The sequence below is a fragment of the Lissotriton vulgaris genome, chromosome 1_2 (assembly GCF_964263255.1).
Source record: "Lissotriton vulgaris chromosome 1_2, aLisVul1.2, whole genome shotgun sequence".
NCBI lineage: Eukaryota > Metazoa > Chordata > Amphibia > Caudata > Salamandridae > Lissotriton > Lissotriton vulgaris.
The window spans coordinates 205191229-205208436 of record NC_141686.1 but is presented as its reverse complement, the minus strand read 5'-3'; the positions used below and the strand labels follow the sequence as shown (position 1 = coordinate 205208436).

At 46.2% G+C, this 17208-nt stretch overlaps 1 protein-coding gene across 1 annotated transcript; it reads right to left on the bottom strand.

The window, feature by feature from the left end:
* Positions 1-868: 868 nt before the first annotated feature.
* Positions 869-16125, bottom strand: LOC147734958 (olfactory receptor 5AP2-like). The gene is made up of 3 exons (XM_086953704.1): positions 16051-16125; positions 15866-15932; positions 869-2008 (listed from the first exon to the last, which is right to left on the bottom strand). Exon 3 carries the CDS (start codon positions 1988-1990, stop codon positions 1052-1054), a length of 939 nt encoding a protein of 312 aa, XP_086809830.1. The 5' UTR covers positions 1991-2008; positions 15866-15932; positions 16051-16125; the 3' UTR covers positions 869-1051.
* Between the last annotated feature and the right edge of the window lie 1083 nt (positions 16126-17208).

Genomic DNA, 17208 nt, shown 5'->3' with positions numbered 1-17208 from the left:
GGTATGCGTGGTAATGCCTGCGTTGTAAGTGTAGTGCGTGGTAAAAAATGCGTGGTAAACGTTGTATACCCATTCGAAGTTCAAGCTTGTAATGCTAAGTAGCAACATGACGCATCCATGCAACAATCTCACATTCAATGCTGAGGTACTGCCACGGTTCTTAATTTTTCTCAAGTGAATTATTTCCAGCTTGTACATTTCACATCAAAAAGAAAAGTATATTCGTATGTTTGTCTTCCCTGAGGAGAGCTACCTGGCACAGCAAGCCCAGAGAAGAGTGCAGTCCCACTAGCACACTTCTGCCATTACATATGCACTCCAACGAATGCACTCCCATAGATAGACCTCAGAGATAAGCATTGTCTACCACAGCGAAAGCTCTGAGAACATTCTCACCCAGCTAAAACACCATAAAAAAGGCATCTATGCTCTTACCAAAGAATGCACACTCTCTCATAAACCTAAAATGCACTTCATGCCAGCACAGACTGCAGAGAAAAAGACCTTTGAAAATAAACAATTAAAGGATAATTTCAAGGAGAGCATAATGTAAAAAAAAACTCTGAGTTATGCACCCCACTACAGAGAGAGCTATGACAGTAACATAGTTAAAGTCAATAAGTCTGGTTTCATGTAAAACACATGCAAAATGCAAGTGTGTGTTTATCTGTGCTTGCATGTGTTAGCACACTTAAGCCAGACATATGGGCTATGCCCCTGGTTATTTTAACGTGTACATGGCACAATAACATGTATGATCAAATACAGTGAAATAAACAAATAGACAATTATGTACACATTTTGTACATGGGATTAGATATTTGAATATACCAGGTTGCAGTAAAGCAGCAGGACACTGGTTTGCATTACTGTTCTACATGTTTATTCCAAATGCTTGAAGTCAAATATGTCTGACAGGTTGCTGAATAATCTTGCCATCCCGTGGAACCAGCTACAATTTAAAATGTTAAAATTAGTGAGAGGTCCAAATGGAAGTCAAAGAATGGAGAGCTGATGTAAGTGATCAGAAGGACACGTTGATGCTTTTTCTCTATTTAGAGGCACTGGTCCCTCCTAAGCATTTTCTCAGGGCTTGCTTTATCTCGTGGTTTCGAAAGCTGTAAATTAGCGGATTAAGCGTAGGAATTATTATCATGTGAAAGACGGATGCCACATTGTCCATGGCCATTGAGTGGCTTGCTGTAGGCTTGGCGTAAATAAAAACAAGTGTGCCAAAAAATAACGTGACACAGACAAAATGAGAAAAACAAGTGGAGAAGGTCTTCTTCCTCCCCTCTGAGGAACTTATCTTTAGAATGGCAGAAATGATGTAGACATATGATACAAGGATGATGATTAGAGATATCACTATGAGTCCACCTGCCATTGAAATCAGCACCACTTCATTGATGGTGGTATCGGAGCAGGCGAGCTTCAAGAGTGCAGGGACATCACAGAAGAAATGACTGATCCTATTGTTCTTGCAAAAGGGCAGCGTAAAGGTAAAAACAGCATGTGTTAGTGAATTGATGACAGCAATTGCACCTATGGTAGCAAGAAGATAGATGCAGGTTTTATTGCTCATTATGACAGGATAGAGCAAGGGGTTACAGATAGCTGTGTACCGATCATAGGCCAGCAATACCATCATAAAAACATCTACACTTCCCACCACATACGATAAAAACATCTGTATTACACACCCTGTAATAGAAATTGTCTTCTGTGTCCATAGGAAGTTGACCAACATGTTGGGGACAGCTACAGAGGAAAATGAGATGTCTACAAAGGCCAAGCTAGATAGCAAGAAGTACATGGGGCTGTGAAGTTTAGGGGTTATTGTGATCAACACCATGATCCCAATATTACAAAGAAGGTTAACACCATAGACCAGGAGGAAGAAGCAGAACAGAGGAACTTGCAGTGTTGGGTCCTCTGTGAGTCCTAAAAGAATGAACTCCACCACATGTGTCCTGTTGCTTGTTTGCATGGTTCTCAAAAATAGTACCTAAAAGGAAAGAAGCAGATTTATAGAGATGTGAAATTCCAGAACGCACAGCTGAGCACCAATATTCATGTTATTTCTTGGTATAAATATTGTAAGGTTATAATTATTAAATGTTTATGGATGTAAATATTAAAGTTCTGATCTAGAGTTTGGTAGACAAACTACAGTCTGTCAGGGTGGCTCAGGATATCCACCAGCTAGGTAGACTAATGTACGAATTTAGAGTTCACCATTGATTCAGAAATAATCCCTGTATCTTGATAGGAACAGCTGTCAAGGCAGTTCCTGTCATGGAACAGGAACATTGGCAGATGGTGACTTGCTTTTGATAGCTGTTTATCATTCATTCATTCATTCAAAAACTTTATTCGATCATTAGTTAATAATCATAAAAGTACATACATACATAAGTAATAAAACATGAGGATACAGCAAATTTTAGGTTAATCACATATCAAAAAGCATGTTATTCCTCAAGCATATCGCCTTTAAAATGAATACAGCAGTAAAAAAACAGATGTCCTGCGAATCAAGTCCAAATAAAAGCCCCATGGCCGATACAATAGTGGATACATTATATTTTTTTAAAAGCGGTTTCAGATATCTTTTTCGAAGGTGAAGATAAAGGGGGCATAACAGTAAAAAGTGCTCTGTGCTTTGCTTTGTGGTCCCGTCACACGGACAGGGGGCAGTAGTATAGGTCTTCATTACAGGATACGCGACAAGCAAATGAACAATCCCCATCCGTAATCTTGTCAATACATATTGGTGGGATCGGATAGTAACCATTTTAAGGTATCCTGAGAATCCCATTTCTACCTTTATGTATCTGTCGTAAAAAACATGTGTGGAGAACTGAGCAGTAGCTGCATTACGCTTCACCATACTAACCCTCAAAAATTCATGTTTAAGCTCAGTCTTCGGGATATCTAAAACACAAAAAGGGTTATCACGCACAGTAAGATTAAAAACATCTTTAAATGCTCGAATAATATAGTTAAGCCAGGGGATACGGGAACATTTATCCATGTGGAGACAGTCTAAAATAATCTTTCTTGTGAAACCCGTCTGTTCCTTAATCCATATAGATCTCCATACTAACAGGGGTCTTAATCTGATCAAGTCAGATAGATGTTCTAGACCAACCTCCTGATGGATCAGTTTTGTTGAAGCAGAAGATGGTAAACACAAGAGTTTTTTGACAAATTTGTTTTCCTCCACCTGGAGCATATTGTTATTACAATGGCCCCACACTCCTGAGCCATATAGGGCCAGAGCAACACATTTATGGCGGTATAGGTACAACATGTCTGGTATCCGTCTTGAGCCTAACTTGGATGCAAACTTGAATATGCCAAAAGAACACTTGGCCATATTAGCTCTTACATTAATCATTTCAGATGTCCACATCCCCCCACTGTTAAAAGTGATACCCAAATAACAGAATTTGTCAACCACTTGTATAGTTTGGTCCATAACTGTAAAGGGCCTTAAGTTTTTGATTTTCTTCCCGCAGGGCATTATAAAAGTTTTTGAATTATTGATTTTTAATTTTCTCCCATTAATAAAATCTGCAAATTTATTCATAAGTTTTTGCAGCCCAAGCGGAGTTTATGAGAGCAGAACCGCGTCATCCGCATAAAGCAATATTGGGATGGAAAGGCCGTCAGCGGTCGGTGCATCTGCATTGACGGTCCGTAGTTCCGACTCAATTGCATTAATAAAAAGGGAGAAAAGAAGAGGAAAAAAAAAAAGAAAAAAGAAAAGAAGAGGTGCAAGGACACATCCCTGCCTAATTCCAGAGCCTACTTTAATACTAGGTGTACACTCCCCCGATTGCCCGTAACGTATCTTAGCCGTCAAATTGCTATAAAGTTGGGCCAAGAAATAAATAATATCCTGTGGAGCACCCATATCCAACAAGGTTGACCACAGAAGGCCATGGTCAACCAGGTCGAAGGCGCTGGTCAAGTCAGCAAAGCAAAGAAACAACGAGCCTTGTTTAGCCCGTGTATATTTGCCTATAATGAGGTCCAAATTAATGCACTGTTCTATGGTGCCTAACCCCTTACGGAATCCACACTGGGAATCCGCAAGGATCCCTTTACCTTCAACCCATTCCTCCAGACGACTCAGTAATACCCTACTCATAATTTTTAGGGAAGCAGTGAGGAGAGAAATCGGGCGATAGTTTTTTGCCTCACTCCTCGCCCCTTTTTTGTAGACCGGGATGATGATTGATTCCCCCCAGGTCTTTGGGGCCGCAGTCATTGCAGCTGCATTAAAAACCTTGGTTAACAATGGGCTCCATATGGAAACCTCGGCTTTATAAAGATCAACGGGTACCCCATCAGGGCCCGGCGCCTTTCCCCCCTTACTGACCCGGATGGCAGCATCCACCTCAGAGACTGTGATATTAAGAGGTAGGGGGGTAGTAGCTACAGTCTCCCTATCACCCCCTGCAACTAGTCCTTCAGGGTTAAAAATACTAGTAAAATGAGCCACCCATTGTTCCTCAGTCACCTGAGCAGACAATACCAGGGCTTCTTCATTTTGAAGAAAGGAACTGTTGGCAGTGGACCAGAAAAGCTTGGCATTCTTAAGATCCACTGCCTTAGTCAGATTGTTCCAGGCCTCTTCCCTTAGTTCCTGTTTCCTGTCCTTCAGATGATTTGAGTATTCCCTTCTCAGGGCTCTAACTGCTTCCTTATCCCTGGGTTTACCCTTAAGAGCGGCTTTAAGTCTTTGTAAGGATTTTGTACATTCCCTGTTAAACCATCCCCCAATGTTCCTAGGGCCTTTCGGTTTTGTACCAGTTAGAATTTGTGCAATGTTTTTATTAATAATATCAAAACTAGCTAAAATATCAGCATTATCCTTTTCGGGTTCAAGACAGCATTCCACCTCATCTATACAGGCTGACACTATGGTACATAGTAAACGTTCCTCGTTTTGCCTACCCCATTTAATTCTAGGGCCATTGGGTCTATGTGGAACTACATCTGTCACTACACCATGCAACGCCTTTTCCTCATCCCCCCACAAGGAGAGATACATTGTTAAACAGTTGTGGTCGCTAAGGGCTGGGTCGACTATTACGGGTGAGGAACACAAAGCCGTAATACTGGAGGAGGCGATGAGGTAATCGGTAACCGTGGCACAATTCCTACCAATAAAGGTCGGTACCGAATTTCCCTCACTGTCTACGCCAGGTAACATGATGCATAAATCCATTTTAAGCATAAGAGTGTTTAGGGATTCCCCATAAGCCGAATGTGAAAAATGGGTCTGTTCTTCCCCCACCTCATCCCCATACCCACACACCATTTTGCCAGCGAAGGGGCACATGTGAATGTTGAAATCTCCACCCCACAAAATATCAAAGGACACACCACTGCAACCGCATAGCCTTTCCACCTCCGCCTCAAGTTCATCAACCATAACTGTTTTAGAGTGGTTAAAGACATTGTTATAGTGATTTATTACTAGAACATTTCGCCCATTCCTATGTTGTAACCACAACAACTGAGAGTGCAGACCGATAGTCCGGTGGATTTTCACTTGAACCGGTAACCTCACAGAGAGCAATATCACCATCCCACCACTGGCTCTCCCCATGTTGGATGGCTGTGCATGGTAGTTATAGGCAGCATACCCGTCAAGATAGACATCTTCGGCCACCCAAGTCTCCTGGAGACACAGGATGTCAAATTGGGTTATAAATTCTAACCATCCTAGACGATCTATCTTATTATTCCACCCAGCAATATTCCAACTCGCCATCTTATAACCCCGTTCTGTTAAACTAACAGCCTCAATAGATAGTGAGGACGTATGGATGTGAGTTACTTCCCCAGGCACAGGGTCTTCAGATAGTCGAGTGGGTAATATACTTCCATTGGCCGGGGTAGGAGTATCTGGGTTACATTGAGGCTGGCCAAAATTACGTATATTACAACCAGAGTTACAAGTAACATTATACCCATTGGGTGAGTTAACTTCAATTGAGCCTTTTTCCCCCGTGCATACGCCCATGACTCTCCCTGTGTCTCCACAGAATTCCTCACCCCCCTGTGGCTTGATGGCATCAGTCACAGTCTTCCAGGCCACTAAACACGTCAAACCTGTTGGTGGTCTCTAGGGGCGTAAAAGGTTTGAGATGATCCATTCTCCTGTGTGTTAGGGAATTGTACCTTGGGGCTACAATATTCCACCCATACGAGTCTACTGCTATAGATGAATGCTTGTCATTAAATATAGGGCCGTTATTGTAGACAGGTGGACGGTATGGGTTTGAGAACATTTGCCTCAATAATGGAGGGGGAGGGGCTCGCTGAGATTGACAATTGGGTGGGAACACCACTGAGCGAGGATAAAAATATGTTAAAGGGCGGGGGGTAATAGATTTACTTCCGTGATCAGAGGACCAGTTAAGTATAAAATGGACGGCATTCTGGTCTCTAAAATTTATGACCACTATATCTCCCTCAATATCTTTAGGTCTTCCTCCCAGCCAAGGAAGACGGCGGACATGGACAATTTCTCCATTGATATTATTTGCAATAGGTCTATATAGACTTAACCAATGCGATATTTTGTTTTTCAACTGGGCAAAGCCCTCCCGTTTGTTCTTCTCCAGCTCAGGTACCCCAGTAAGGGTACAGCTTCTGGTGGAAGTTCTGGGAGGGGGCCCTTGTTATAGTTACCTCGAGCAGGTCGCTCGTTTCCCCTTTCTCTCTTATTATTCCCTAGGACTTGACCAGGATTATTCGTCTGTCCAGTAATCGTTACAGCCGGGGGCAAAGTGGATTTACTCTTAGATATAACAGGGTTACTCCCTGACCTACTTCCACTCATATTATGTGAGGATTGAGGCAAGATGGTAGTCGGGACAGGGGTAGGTATAGTAGTTATAGCTGGAATACCTGATGAGGTAGGTAAAGTTGGAGTTTGTATAGTGGGATTAGGCAATACTTTATTAATCGCTATCTTGATTCCCAGTTCATGTTCTATCTTCCCAAGTCTATCATCTAATTTATTAAGTCTATCTACGATAGCCAGAGTATAGGCCCTCATTATAGACTCTATGCTATCGATCAAGGCGCCATTTGGAGGTTCCTGTAACGTCGCAACAGCAGGAGGGCTGTCGGGGGTAGAGATGACAGGATCTATTGTGGGGATTACGCATGGATGTGTAGGTGATATAACTATCCTTCCTTTATCTGTTACTTTTACCCGTCCTCCCCTAGTACTGTCGTCATTTTTAATGCCAAAATCTGCATGATTAATTTTCCTCTTTGGAAGGTCAGATTTTTTACGCCTTTTTGTCGGAGGAGGGCCATAAATTTTAACTGGCGTGACTTTCTTTGCCCTACTTTTTACTGCTTTGGTTTGTTTAGGAATAGGGGTTATTTGTGCCTTGGTTATAACTATAGATTTAGTTGTAGTAGGATGAGTAGCATTGGTTGTCGATATACTGGTAGCGCCTAAAGGTTCAATTTCGCTCGTAGATGTTCCCTCTCTAAATATTAGAGGAACGCTGTCCTGCGAGGGGGTACAGATATTCTCAGTAAGGGATCCATCCCCCGTAGAACTAATTAACACTGGTGAAACCGGGAATGGTCTATTCTTTAGGCTTTCAACCGAGCGCCGACGCTCAGCCCGAAGTTCTTCAAGGGTAGGGGTAGTTGGAGTATCCATGAGAGATTTCTTAAAATAATTATCTAATTTCCCATTTATCAAACTCACAGGTTTCTCGGGGCCAACCAGCTCTGGAGTTAGTATTTCAATGGACATAATTGTTGTAGATATAATATACCCCCCAAGCACTTACACAATAGTCCTAGGTAGTTCAGTAATCGACCAGGGGTTCTGGCCCAGTCCAGTCTCTTCGGGCCACAGAGGGCCCGCCCTTTGCCCAGGCTTAGCCCCGGCACTCCTGCGCGCTCCCGCGCAGTAGGACTCAGCTGTTCTTATAGGGCGATTCCTCCCGTTAGATGAAGGGGCGGGACGATGAGGGAGAGCAGCCCAGGTGTAACGGGCATGGGGTTTCCATTGGACTCCTGGGAAACTGAGTCCACACCCCGTCGCTCGCAGCCCTCTGTCCCAGTCCACTGCCACAAAAATGCATCAGCCCAAGTCTCTGGGCGACGCGGGACCCGCAAAGCGGGTACCGCTAGCAGCAACGTGAAAATCCGCTGTTTCTGGAAGACCGTCTGTTGGGGTCAAGCAGCAATCCGACCCAGGCGTAGGCAAAGTAGGAATGTGTCCCTAGCTGTTTATCAAACTAAAGCTTTATGTTTAAAAATAAACGTCCTAAGTGAGATTTTGGTATTGAAAAACTTGTAACTAATGTCTCCCACACTAAGGGGATTGTTATCACCTAGGTGTGGGGGATCAATAGTTAGTTCTTTTTGTCGAGAAACACACACATAAAAGGGGGGAGGGGACCTCCTACTTCAACCTCCTCTATGTTTGACTAGTCATACACTGAGAAGTAGGAGGGTTTAAATCGCTTTTTTTAGAGAGGTAAAAAAGGTAAAGCTGGCAAACTAAAAATGTTTGGAAAACTGCCCTCATCCACAAACACTTGTGGCCACAATGGAGGTAGCCGGAGCAGGAACAGAGGAGGATGACCAGAACCCCACAAGTCCCCCGGAGGCCCAGACCAGGACCTTGGGATCAGGGAAGGGCAAAGAAAAGAAGAAGAGGAAGAAGTGGTTCAGTCTGCAGGAAAACAGGATCCTGATAAAAGAGGTGATAAAATACCATCAACAACTGTTTTTCACCTCCAATGTGTCATTGGCGAAAAAAAAATTGATTATGGCAGTCCATTGTGGACAAGTTGAATGCAATCGGAGTGCTGAGGAGGGCAATTGAAGAGGTCAAGAGTTGCTGGAATGATGTTTAGCGCAAAACAAAGCAGAAACTCGGCAACAACCAGAAGGCAGCAATGCAGATTGGAGGTGGGAGTCCAGCACCACATGAGGAGCTGAATGAGATGGAGGAAATGGTGTCCACATTCATCGGTGTAGAGACAGTGGCAGGTGGGTGAGTAGCCACCAGGGACTGGGGGGATTGGGGGAGATGGGCAAAAAGGCACACATGCACAATTAAGCATAGAACATGGCACAACCACAATGACTCTGGAGCATGTCCCTGATTCCCTTGGCACACTGCAGCACACCTAGAAACTGCAAGTAGGCAACTATGTGCCCAGAGGGGTCCCTCCCAATACTCACACCAAACCCATGCACATGTTCTGAAACCAGCAAAGCTGCGGGTCCGTGACCCACACAGACAATGCAAGTGACACTGCATGATGATTAGCATGGCTGCAGTCCAATCATCATGACATGGTGCATGCCACAACACTGAGGAGGCTGAGTGTGGACCACATCCATAAAGGAGCAGGTCACACATCCACGTACACTAACAACCCTTGACGTCAACAAGTACAAACACACATCCACTGTCCTGCATCAAATAGGCAGCTCCTCCCAAACAGTCACATTGTACATCAATCATTTCATTTCAGGGGGCGGGGCTTGAGCGCCGATGGTGGAGGTCGCCTGAGCGCTCGGCTCCACGATCGAGCCGCCATTAATCCTGATTCCCGGGCGACACGGCGCCCCGACCCCCAGATCATTGAGCACTGTGGGTGCTGAACCGGGAGGCGACTTTGGAGACCTGTAGCGAGGCCCGTTCGAGGCGATCGAGACATTCAAGGGGCGAGCAGAGCAGAGTTCAAGATGGCGCCCGTTCCGTCTCCATGGTCCTGAAGCGGCCCGTGGGCCTAGGAGGACCGATGCCTTCGAGGACACCTCCTTTTTCCTCTCCCCTCTAAGGGGGCGACGCCGGAGCCGACTACCTGGGTGACAGGAAACACCTGTGACCTGCTAGGCGGTGCCTATCGAGACCGCCGCTTAGCCGAGCCCTAACTGCGCCACGAAACCACAAGGAGAAGGTGTACTACTGACTAGTGGTGACCCCTTCCCCTTCCCCTTCCGCCCTTTTTGTTACCAAGATAGCAGTTGCTGGCCCCCGCCTGACCTGTGGCCCATGTGGACTGGCAGGGGAAAGAGATCGCTGGGTGCCTGCACCACGTGGCATCAAAGACGGACGCCATTGCTGTTTGAGCCTGCAAAGTCCCACTGCCATGGCTGCTGGCTTCCCACTGTCTTGGTGGACGGACGAAACCCCTTTGGGAGAACACCCAACTCTGTGTACTTGATGGTCTAATAGTTGAGATATCTCCTACTACTGCACCGGGCCCCGGCCATCGGTCCGCATCGGCACGGATCTTTCGGCGACGACCGGAGGCACACTGATTGACCCTACCCCGACCGGGTGTCCACCGGGTCTTCTGCTGGAGACCACCGCCGCTATGGTGAAGCCGAACAGTACTAAGGGTGGCACTCAGACCACCCCGGACATGGAGGCGCCTGATAAGGATGATCGATTGGATCCGGAGAGATCGGGGAGCCCGCACCTTCAACAACAGCTCAACAAGATCTTGGCGGCGATCACTGACACACGATCGGCACTCCAACAAGATATTGCCCAGATCGGGACGAGCCTGGGCTTGCTCAGGGCGGACCACGGTAAGCTCTCGGACAGAGTCAAAGTAGTGGATAGCTCGGTGGCAATCTTAGAACCCACTCAAAAAACTTTGGCCGCCGCCATGAAGGACGCTTTGACCCGCATAGATGCCCTGGAACGAAGGGCGGAGGATGCGGAGGGGTGCAATAGGAGGAATAACATCCGTGTGATGGGCCTACCGGAAAAAATCGAGGGTAGTGACATGGTGGCCTATCTGTAGGATTGGCTTATGACCGTGGTAGCGCCGGAGGGGCTTTCCTCCTTCTACACTCTAGAGCGGGCACACAGGGTGCCAGCCAGACCGCCGCAACAGGGCCGATCTCCACGCCCAGTGGTAGCGCCACTACTACATTTCCGCGACAGGGATTTACTTCTCAATGCCGCCAGACAGAATGGGCCATACCAGGTGGCAAACAGCAGAGTGAACATTTTTCCAGATTACACCTATGAGACTCAATGGAGGAGGGCCTCCTTCTTAGCAATCAAACGAGAACTGAGGAGTGAGAGCATCCAGTATTCCTTGTTATTTCCGGCAAGGCTCCGCATTATCCTGGACGGCATGACCAAATTCTTCGATACCCCGGAGGACGCGTGCAATTGGCTTGAACTAAACAGAGCTGGCAAAGATGGCTTTGGGTCCTCCTACCAGACTACCTCGGAAGTGGGCCTACAGTGGAGGTCTAAAAGGATCCGGAATCGCCGCGGTAGATTTGGCTGACCTTCGACAGTGGAGACTACAGCGGAACGGTGTTGGAGATGGTTTCCAGTATGTCAGGCTCTCAAGGCGGACCCATTATTGAAGACTCGGAGCCTGGCGGGGGTGGAGGTCACACGGACACGGAGGACTCCGAGACTGATAGCGTGAACCTCCCTGTGATAACCCCAGAGACTGCGGAGGGCCTGCTTGATGGACAGGGATGATACCGGGTGAGCTGGTTCCAGTTGGGGGGGAGCGGGGAGGAGGAATTTTTGCGGTAACTGTTGAATAACTGATTATTAGATGGAGTCACACCCTATTTCGGCCCTCATACCTCAGGGCTCGGTCGCACTTAGGTAGCTTTGAGGTGCGGAGACCCCCTATCGACGCTCAGCCCCCACTTTGCCCTTAAGGCACACCTGCGGTGGCTACCGTAAGGTTAGTTTTTTTTTTGTGTGGGTGCAGTTTGGATGGGAACTAGATGGTACTATTTGGGACCTGTTCTGGGGAGGGTGGGGGGGGAAGTGTTTGGGGGCTGTTTTGTTGTTGGGGGGAGGACTCGCCATCGGTGTGGGGCTTACACTGTGCCTAACTGTACTTGTGCTTAGTTGGGGGAGACTAGATAAAACACTATGGGACAATGGCTGATCTATCCACCTTGAAGTGCATCATCTGGAACGTACGAGGCCTGCATTCCATTTCCAGGAGACATAAGGTTCACGCTTACCTGGTACGCAGAGGAGTACAGATTGCGCTGCTACAGGAAATACACCTTACCAAGTCAGAGGGATTGGCGTTGCAGCATAGGTGGAGAGGGCAGGTATACAACACCACATACTCAGCTTATGCTAGAGGCGCGCTGATCTGGGTGCGGGCTGGGGTTCCCCTACAAGTACCTAAACACACTGTAGGTCCGGATGGGAGGTTTGTGGCCATTGCTGGCAAACTGGGGGGAAAGGATCTGAACATTTGCTGCATTTATGCGCCTAATGTGGACCAGCTCGCCTTTTTGGCTTCGATGTCAGGCTCTTTTGCCCATTACCTATCGGGACCTCTGTTAATCGGGGGAGATTTTAGCTCGCTGGTGGACGTCGACCTCGATAGATCCCATCCTCCGCTTCCGGACTCACCAACACACCGGGTAGCCAAGGGTAGATTGGAATGGCAGACTAAGTGGGGAATGACGGACATTTGGCAAGCCCAGCACCCACGTGCCCGAGACTACTCCCACTTCTCCGGCATGCACATGTTGCATGTGCGGTTGGATGTATTGTTGGGGTTGCCGGAACAGGTGTCCTCAACCGCGAGATCTGAGTATTTAGCGAGGACCATCTCTGACCATAATCCACTACTGGCCAATTTTAGATGGCTCCCGGGTACTCCCTGCTTTCCGACTTGGAGGCTACGCCCGAGACATTGGAAGATTTGGTGTTCCGGAGTGAACTTGAAGACAGAATTGTCAAGTACTTCGCGGAGAATGAGGGCATGGCTGGGGCGAGGGCCATTGAATGGGATGCATTTAAAGTGGTGGTTAGGGGCTATTGCATAACTAAGAAGGTGGGAATGCGACGAGTCCTTCTGGAGGACCTAGCCAAAGCTGATCAGAAACTCCGCGAGACGGAGCTCCTCCGCCTCGGCCGCCCAGAGCATCAACAACAGACTTCGGCGGCGAGGGAAGCGGTAGCGGTTGAAGTTGAATGGCTGCGTAGCTTCCACTACAAGGCTTATCTGACTAGGTCGCTTGCTGAGGGAGATAAATCAAGAGCTCTCCTGGCTTGGCTAGCTAACCCGACGAGACGTATCTCCCCCACGGTGGCCATGAGAGACGCGGAGGGTATTGAGGTTTATACCCAACCCGAGATCCTTGATTGCTTTCACCGCTACTATGCGGGATTATACCGAAGTCGGATGTCACTGGACACTATCCCAATTGACGATTTCCTGCGTGATTTACTGATCCCTACCCTGGAATCAGATCAGGCGAAGGAATTGGGGAGAGACGTGGAAACGGGGGAGATCCGCAGCGCCATAAAAAAGATGGTGCGAAACAAGACCCCGGGCCTGGACGGACTTCCCGTGGAGTTTTACTCGACCTACGTTGACCTTCTGGCCCCACGGCTTCTGATAGTTTACAGGGAGTCGAAGCGCCTGGGGCATCTGCCTGGCTCGATGCGTGAGGCCCTGGTGGTCCCCCTCCTCAAACCCAGTAAGGAGGGCAACGACCCGTCCCGTCGTCTTACAGGCCACTCTCGAAGCTGACGGTCGATTATAAGATTTTAATACTACAATGAACATCCGCCGCCTACTTCGACTGTTGGAGGATGACCACGCTGAGGGCCCCCATCCCATGATCCTCTTGATTGACCTAGAGAAGGGAATACCTCCGCAGAGTGCTTGGTTGCTTTGGCCTTGGGGAGGGTTTCCTACGCTGGACCGTGGTGCTCTACGCCTCGGCGTTGGCTAGAGTATGTTCAGGCCCACTGATCTCCGACAATACCCAGGGGAGCGAGGCACGAGGCAGGGATGCTCATTATCCCGGTTGCTCTTTGCGCTCGCCGTGGAACCCCTGGCATTGTCGATTCGCACCGGGGCCTACTACAGTGGTTTGCGGACCTTATCGGGGCAACAGTACATCTCCCTTTATGCTGACAACCTGTTGCTTTTCCTTGAGGATGCTGGAGAAGCCTTGGCCGGAGCTGACGCAGTGCTCACGACTTTCGGTGAGATGTCGGGCCTTAAGGTGAATTGGGCGAAAACTTGCCTGTTCCCGGTTCGCGGGGGAGAGCCCCAGCCCGACACCCCCAGGGCAATCAGATGGGCGCCTGCCTGCCTTAGGTATCTGGGGGTATACATTTATCACAGCCCTGCTGACATCCTTGAGGGCAACATCTCCCGATGCGTCAAAGCATTAAAGGGTAGCATGTCCTTTTGGGCCACCCTGCCACTATCGGTGGCAGGACGTATTGCACTGCTGAAGATGGTGGCTCTCCCTCGGCTACTATACTACTTCAGAACGCTTCCGGTCTGGATACCACCGGCCATCTTCCTGAACTTGAACTCCTTGCTCGTGGCGTTCCTCTGGGGATCGGGCCACTGCAGAGTGGCGCTTAAAACCCTAATGTTATTTCTTGGTATAAATATTGTAAGGTTATAATTATTAAATGTTTATGGATGTAAATATTAAAGTTCTGATCTAGAGTTTGGTAGATAAACTACAGTCTGTCAGGGTGGCTCAGGATATCCACCAGCTAGGTAGACTAATGTACGAATTTAGAGTTCACCATTGATTCAGAAATAATCCCTGTATCTTGATAGGAACAGCTGTCAAGGCAGTTCCTGTCATGGAACAGGAACATTGGCAGATGGTGACTTGCTTTTGATAGCTGTTTATCATTCATTCATTCATTCAAAAACTTTATTCGATCATTAGTTAATAATCATAAAAGTACATACATACATAAGTAATAAAACATGAGGATACAGCAAATTTTAGGTTAATCACATATCAAAAAGCATGTTATTCCTCAAGCATATCGCCTTTAAAATGAATACTTTTTAAACAAATGAGGAGGGTGGCCCAATGGACAGAAGTGGGGTAGGGCCAGAAATACTTTTACAAAAAAAGGGGGAACCCACACTACCAGTTTTTTTCAAATAGTCTTATTCTATGAAAAGATAAACAAAACCTGATATGTTTATCACGGCAATTAATTGCGCCTTTTATTCATTTGTTTTTTAGAAAAAGAATACTGTTTTTGACAAGAGAAGACAATGTTCTTCACATAGCCAAATGATCTTATTGTCCTAAGTATACAAAAATATTCATCAAACATTCATACAAAGTGGAAACAATCAATTTTTGCAAAAGTGAGTGAAAAAACAAATAACAACATATTTCAAACAACATCAAAAACACATTATTATATGTTCAAAGATATATACATTTCTTGGAATATCATAAACGAATCTGAATACTCAGTGTAAGAATCAATATGAAAAGAGAGTTAGTCTCCTTTGTTGAATAACACTTTCAAGGAATGGAATTTAATTCCCTTTGCCGACGCGTTTCGAGTTTGGGCGCGTTGTCCCCAGACTCTCATCAGGGCCAAGTTAATCCTTTTCTGTTTGTCCTAATGTTGAAAGAAATTATAAAAGCTCGTTAGAGCAGCTTCCCTCATTTTTCTCAGGCTTTTTTAAACTCATGCATATTTGGAAAATAAAGTGCCATACCTCATGGGTGTAGAGGTGAAGGTCACTTTCTCAATCCTTGCATGTAACTGTGTGCACGCTTCTGTAATACAAGTTAATGCGTATTTGTGAGCTACCGGTGTAACGCATTTACATTTCCAATTGTTTATTAAAACAAAGGCATTCATACCTGTAGCTGGGTCCCAGCGAGACCGAGTTTGTAAGCTTTCAATTTAAAAGTGCAGGAACACTCGTTTTTTTAGTATATTTCTGAAAGACAAAGTTACCAAGTCGCCCTGTTATGGCTAAACTTGCATGGTGCGCGGTGATTGAACTTTTTGCTAAAAAAAAAAAGAGTACACGCTACTTACTGTGGGCTTCCTCACATTGTTGACAGTATGCCACACAGTCAGCTGTCCGATCACTGGAGAAGTGAATCTGTAATGGGAATTGAACTTATCAGGGATACTCAGCTGTTTTCTGAATTTAAAAGCGTTTTCGCTGCTAACAGGAATTCAAAGCGTTCGAGGGCAGGAGGGGTGAAGTTGAAGCTTACCGCTTTGTTTTGCTTGACCTCCTCTCACTGCATCTCTCGGTTGGTGATTCAGTTCGATCAAACAGGCAGCCGCCTTTCGGTTTCATCAAACATTTTGGGCCAATGAAATTCGAGTGTGGCTAAAGGGCCACAGTGATGTATTCTGGGAATTGTAGTGAAAAGGCTGATTTCGACATGAGATCTCCTTATAATCTGTTCAATTCACTCATGGAATTAAGCCCTTTATTGATGCTATCGAATCTCATTATCAGATACGCTTCCTTGCGCAGAAGGGCTTGTTCCACGTTAGGTGATTTATGTTTAGGATCCATGCTGGCCAGAACCGTCCAAGTGAAATCGGTTTCCTTATGGTTCAAAGCCGCAAAATGATCCACCATTGGTGCATTGGGTACTCTTTTCTTAAGTCTCGACCTATGTTGTGAAATTCGCATATTTACCTGCTGGCAAGTTTTGCCGATGTATAGTTTATTGCATGCACACAGTACTGCATAAATTACATTTTTGCTTTTGCAATTTGTATGCATGTCGTGTCTCCATTTAGTGCCATTATGGCTGAACTCATTTCCTTCCACAGCACTGCCACAGGCTACACACATACCACATTTGTGGTGTCCAGTGATTGGTTTAAGTTTCCACTGTGTTATGAGATCACTCTTTGTCTTAGGGACATAGCTGTCCGCCCGAATAATTTGCTGTCCGATGCTAGGATTTTTCTTCATAGCGAAAATAGGTTTTTGCAAGGGGTTCTCAAGTCCCTCTAACAAATGCCAATTTCGCAAGATTATCTGCCTGAACTTATTCGTGTGGGCCCCATAGGTGGTGACACAGACCAATTTATCCAACTCCATTTTCGGTTTGATTTTTAATAGTTCCTCTCTGGGGGTGTACAAAGAGTGGTACAGACCTGTTAAGGAGGATCCGGTCTTTGAAATCCAGGATAAGATCGTCAAAATCACCAAAGAAGGACTTGAAAAAGGCTTTCTAGGTCCCAAAGAATTTGAGTTTCTCAACAAGAAATCCCCAAGAACACCAATATTATATTTTTTGCCCAAAATTCATAAAAATCACCAAACTCCACCCGGAAGACCAATTGTCTCCGGATGTGATTCAGCATTGGAACCAGTTTCCAAATATATTGATTTCTTTTTGAAACCCTTT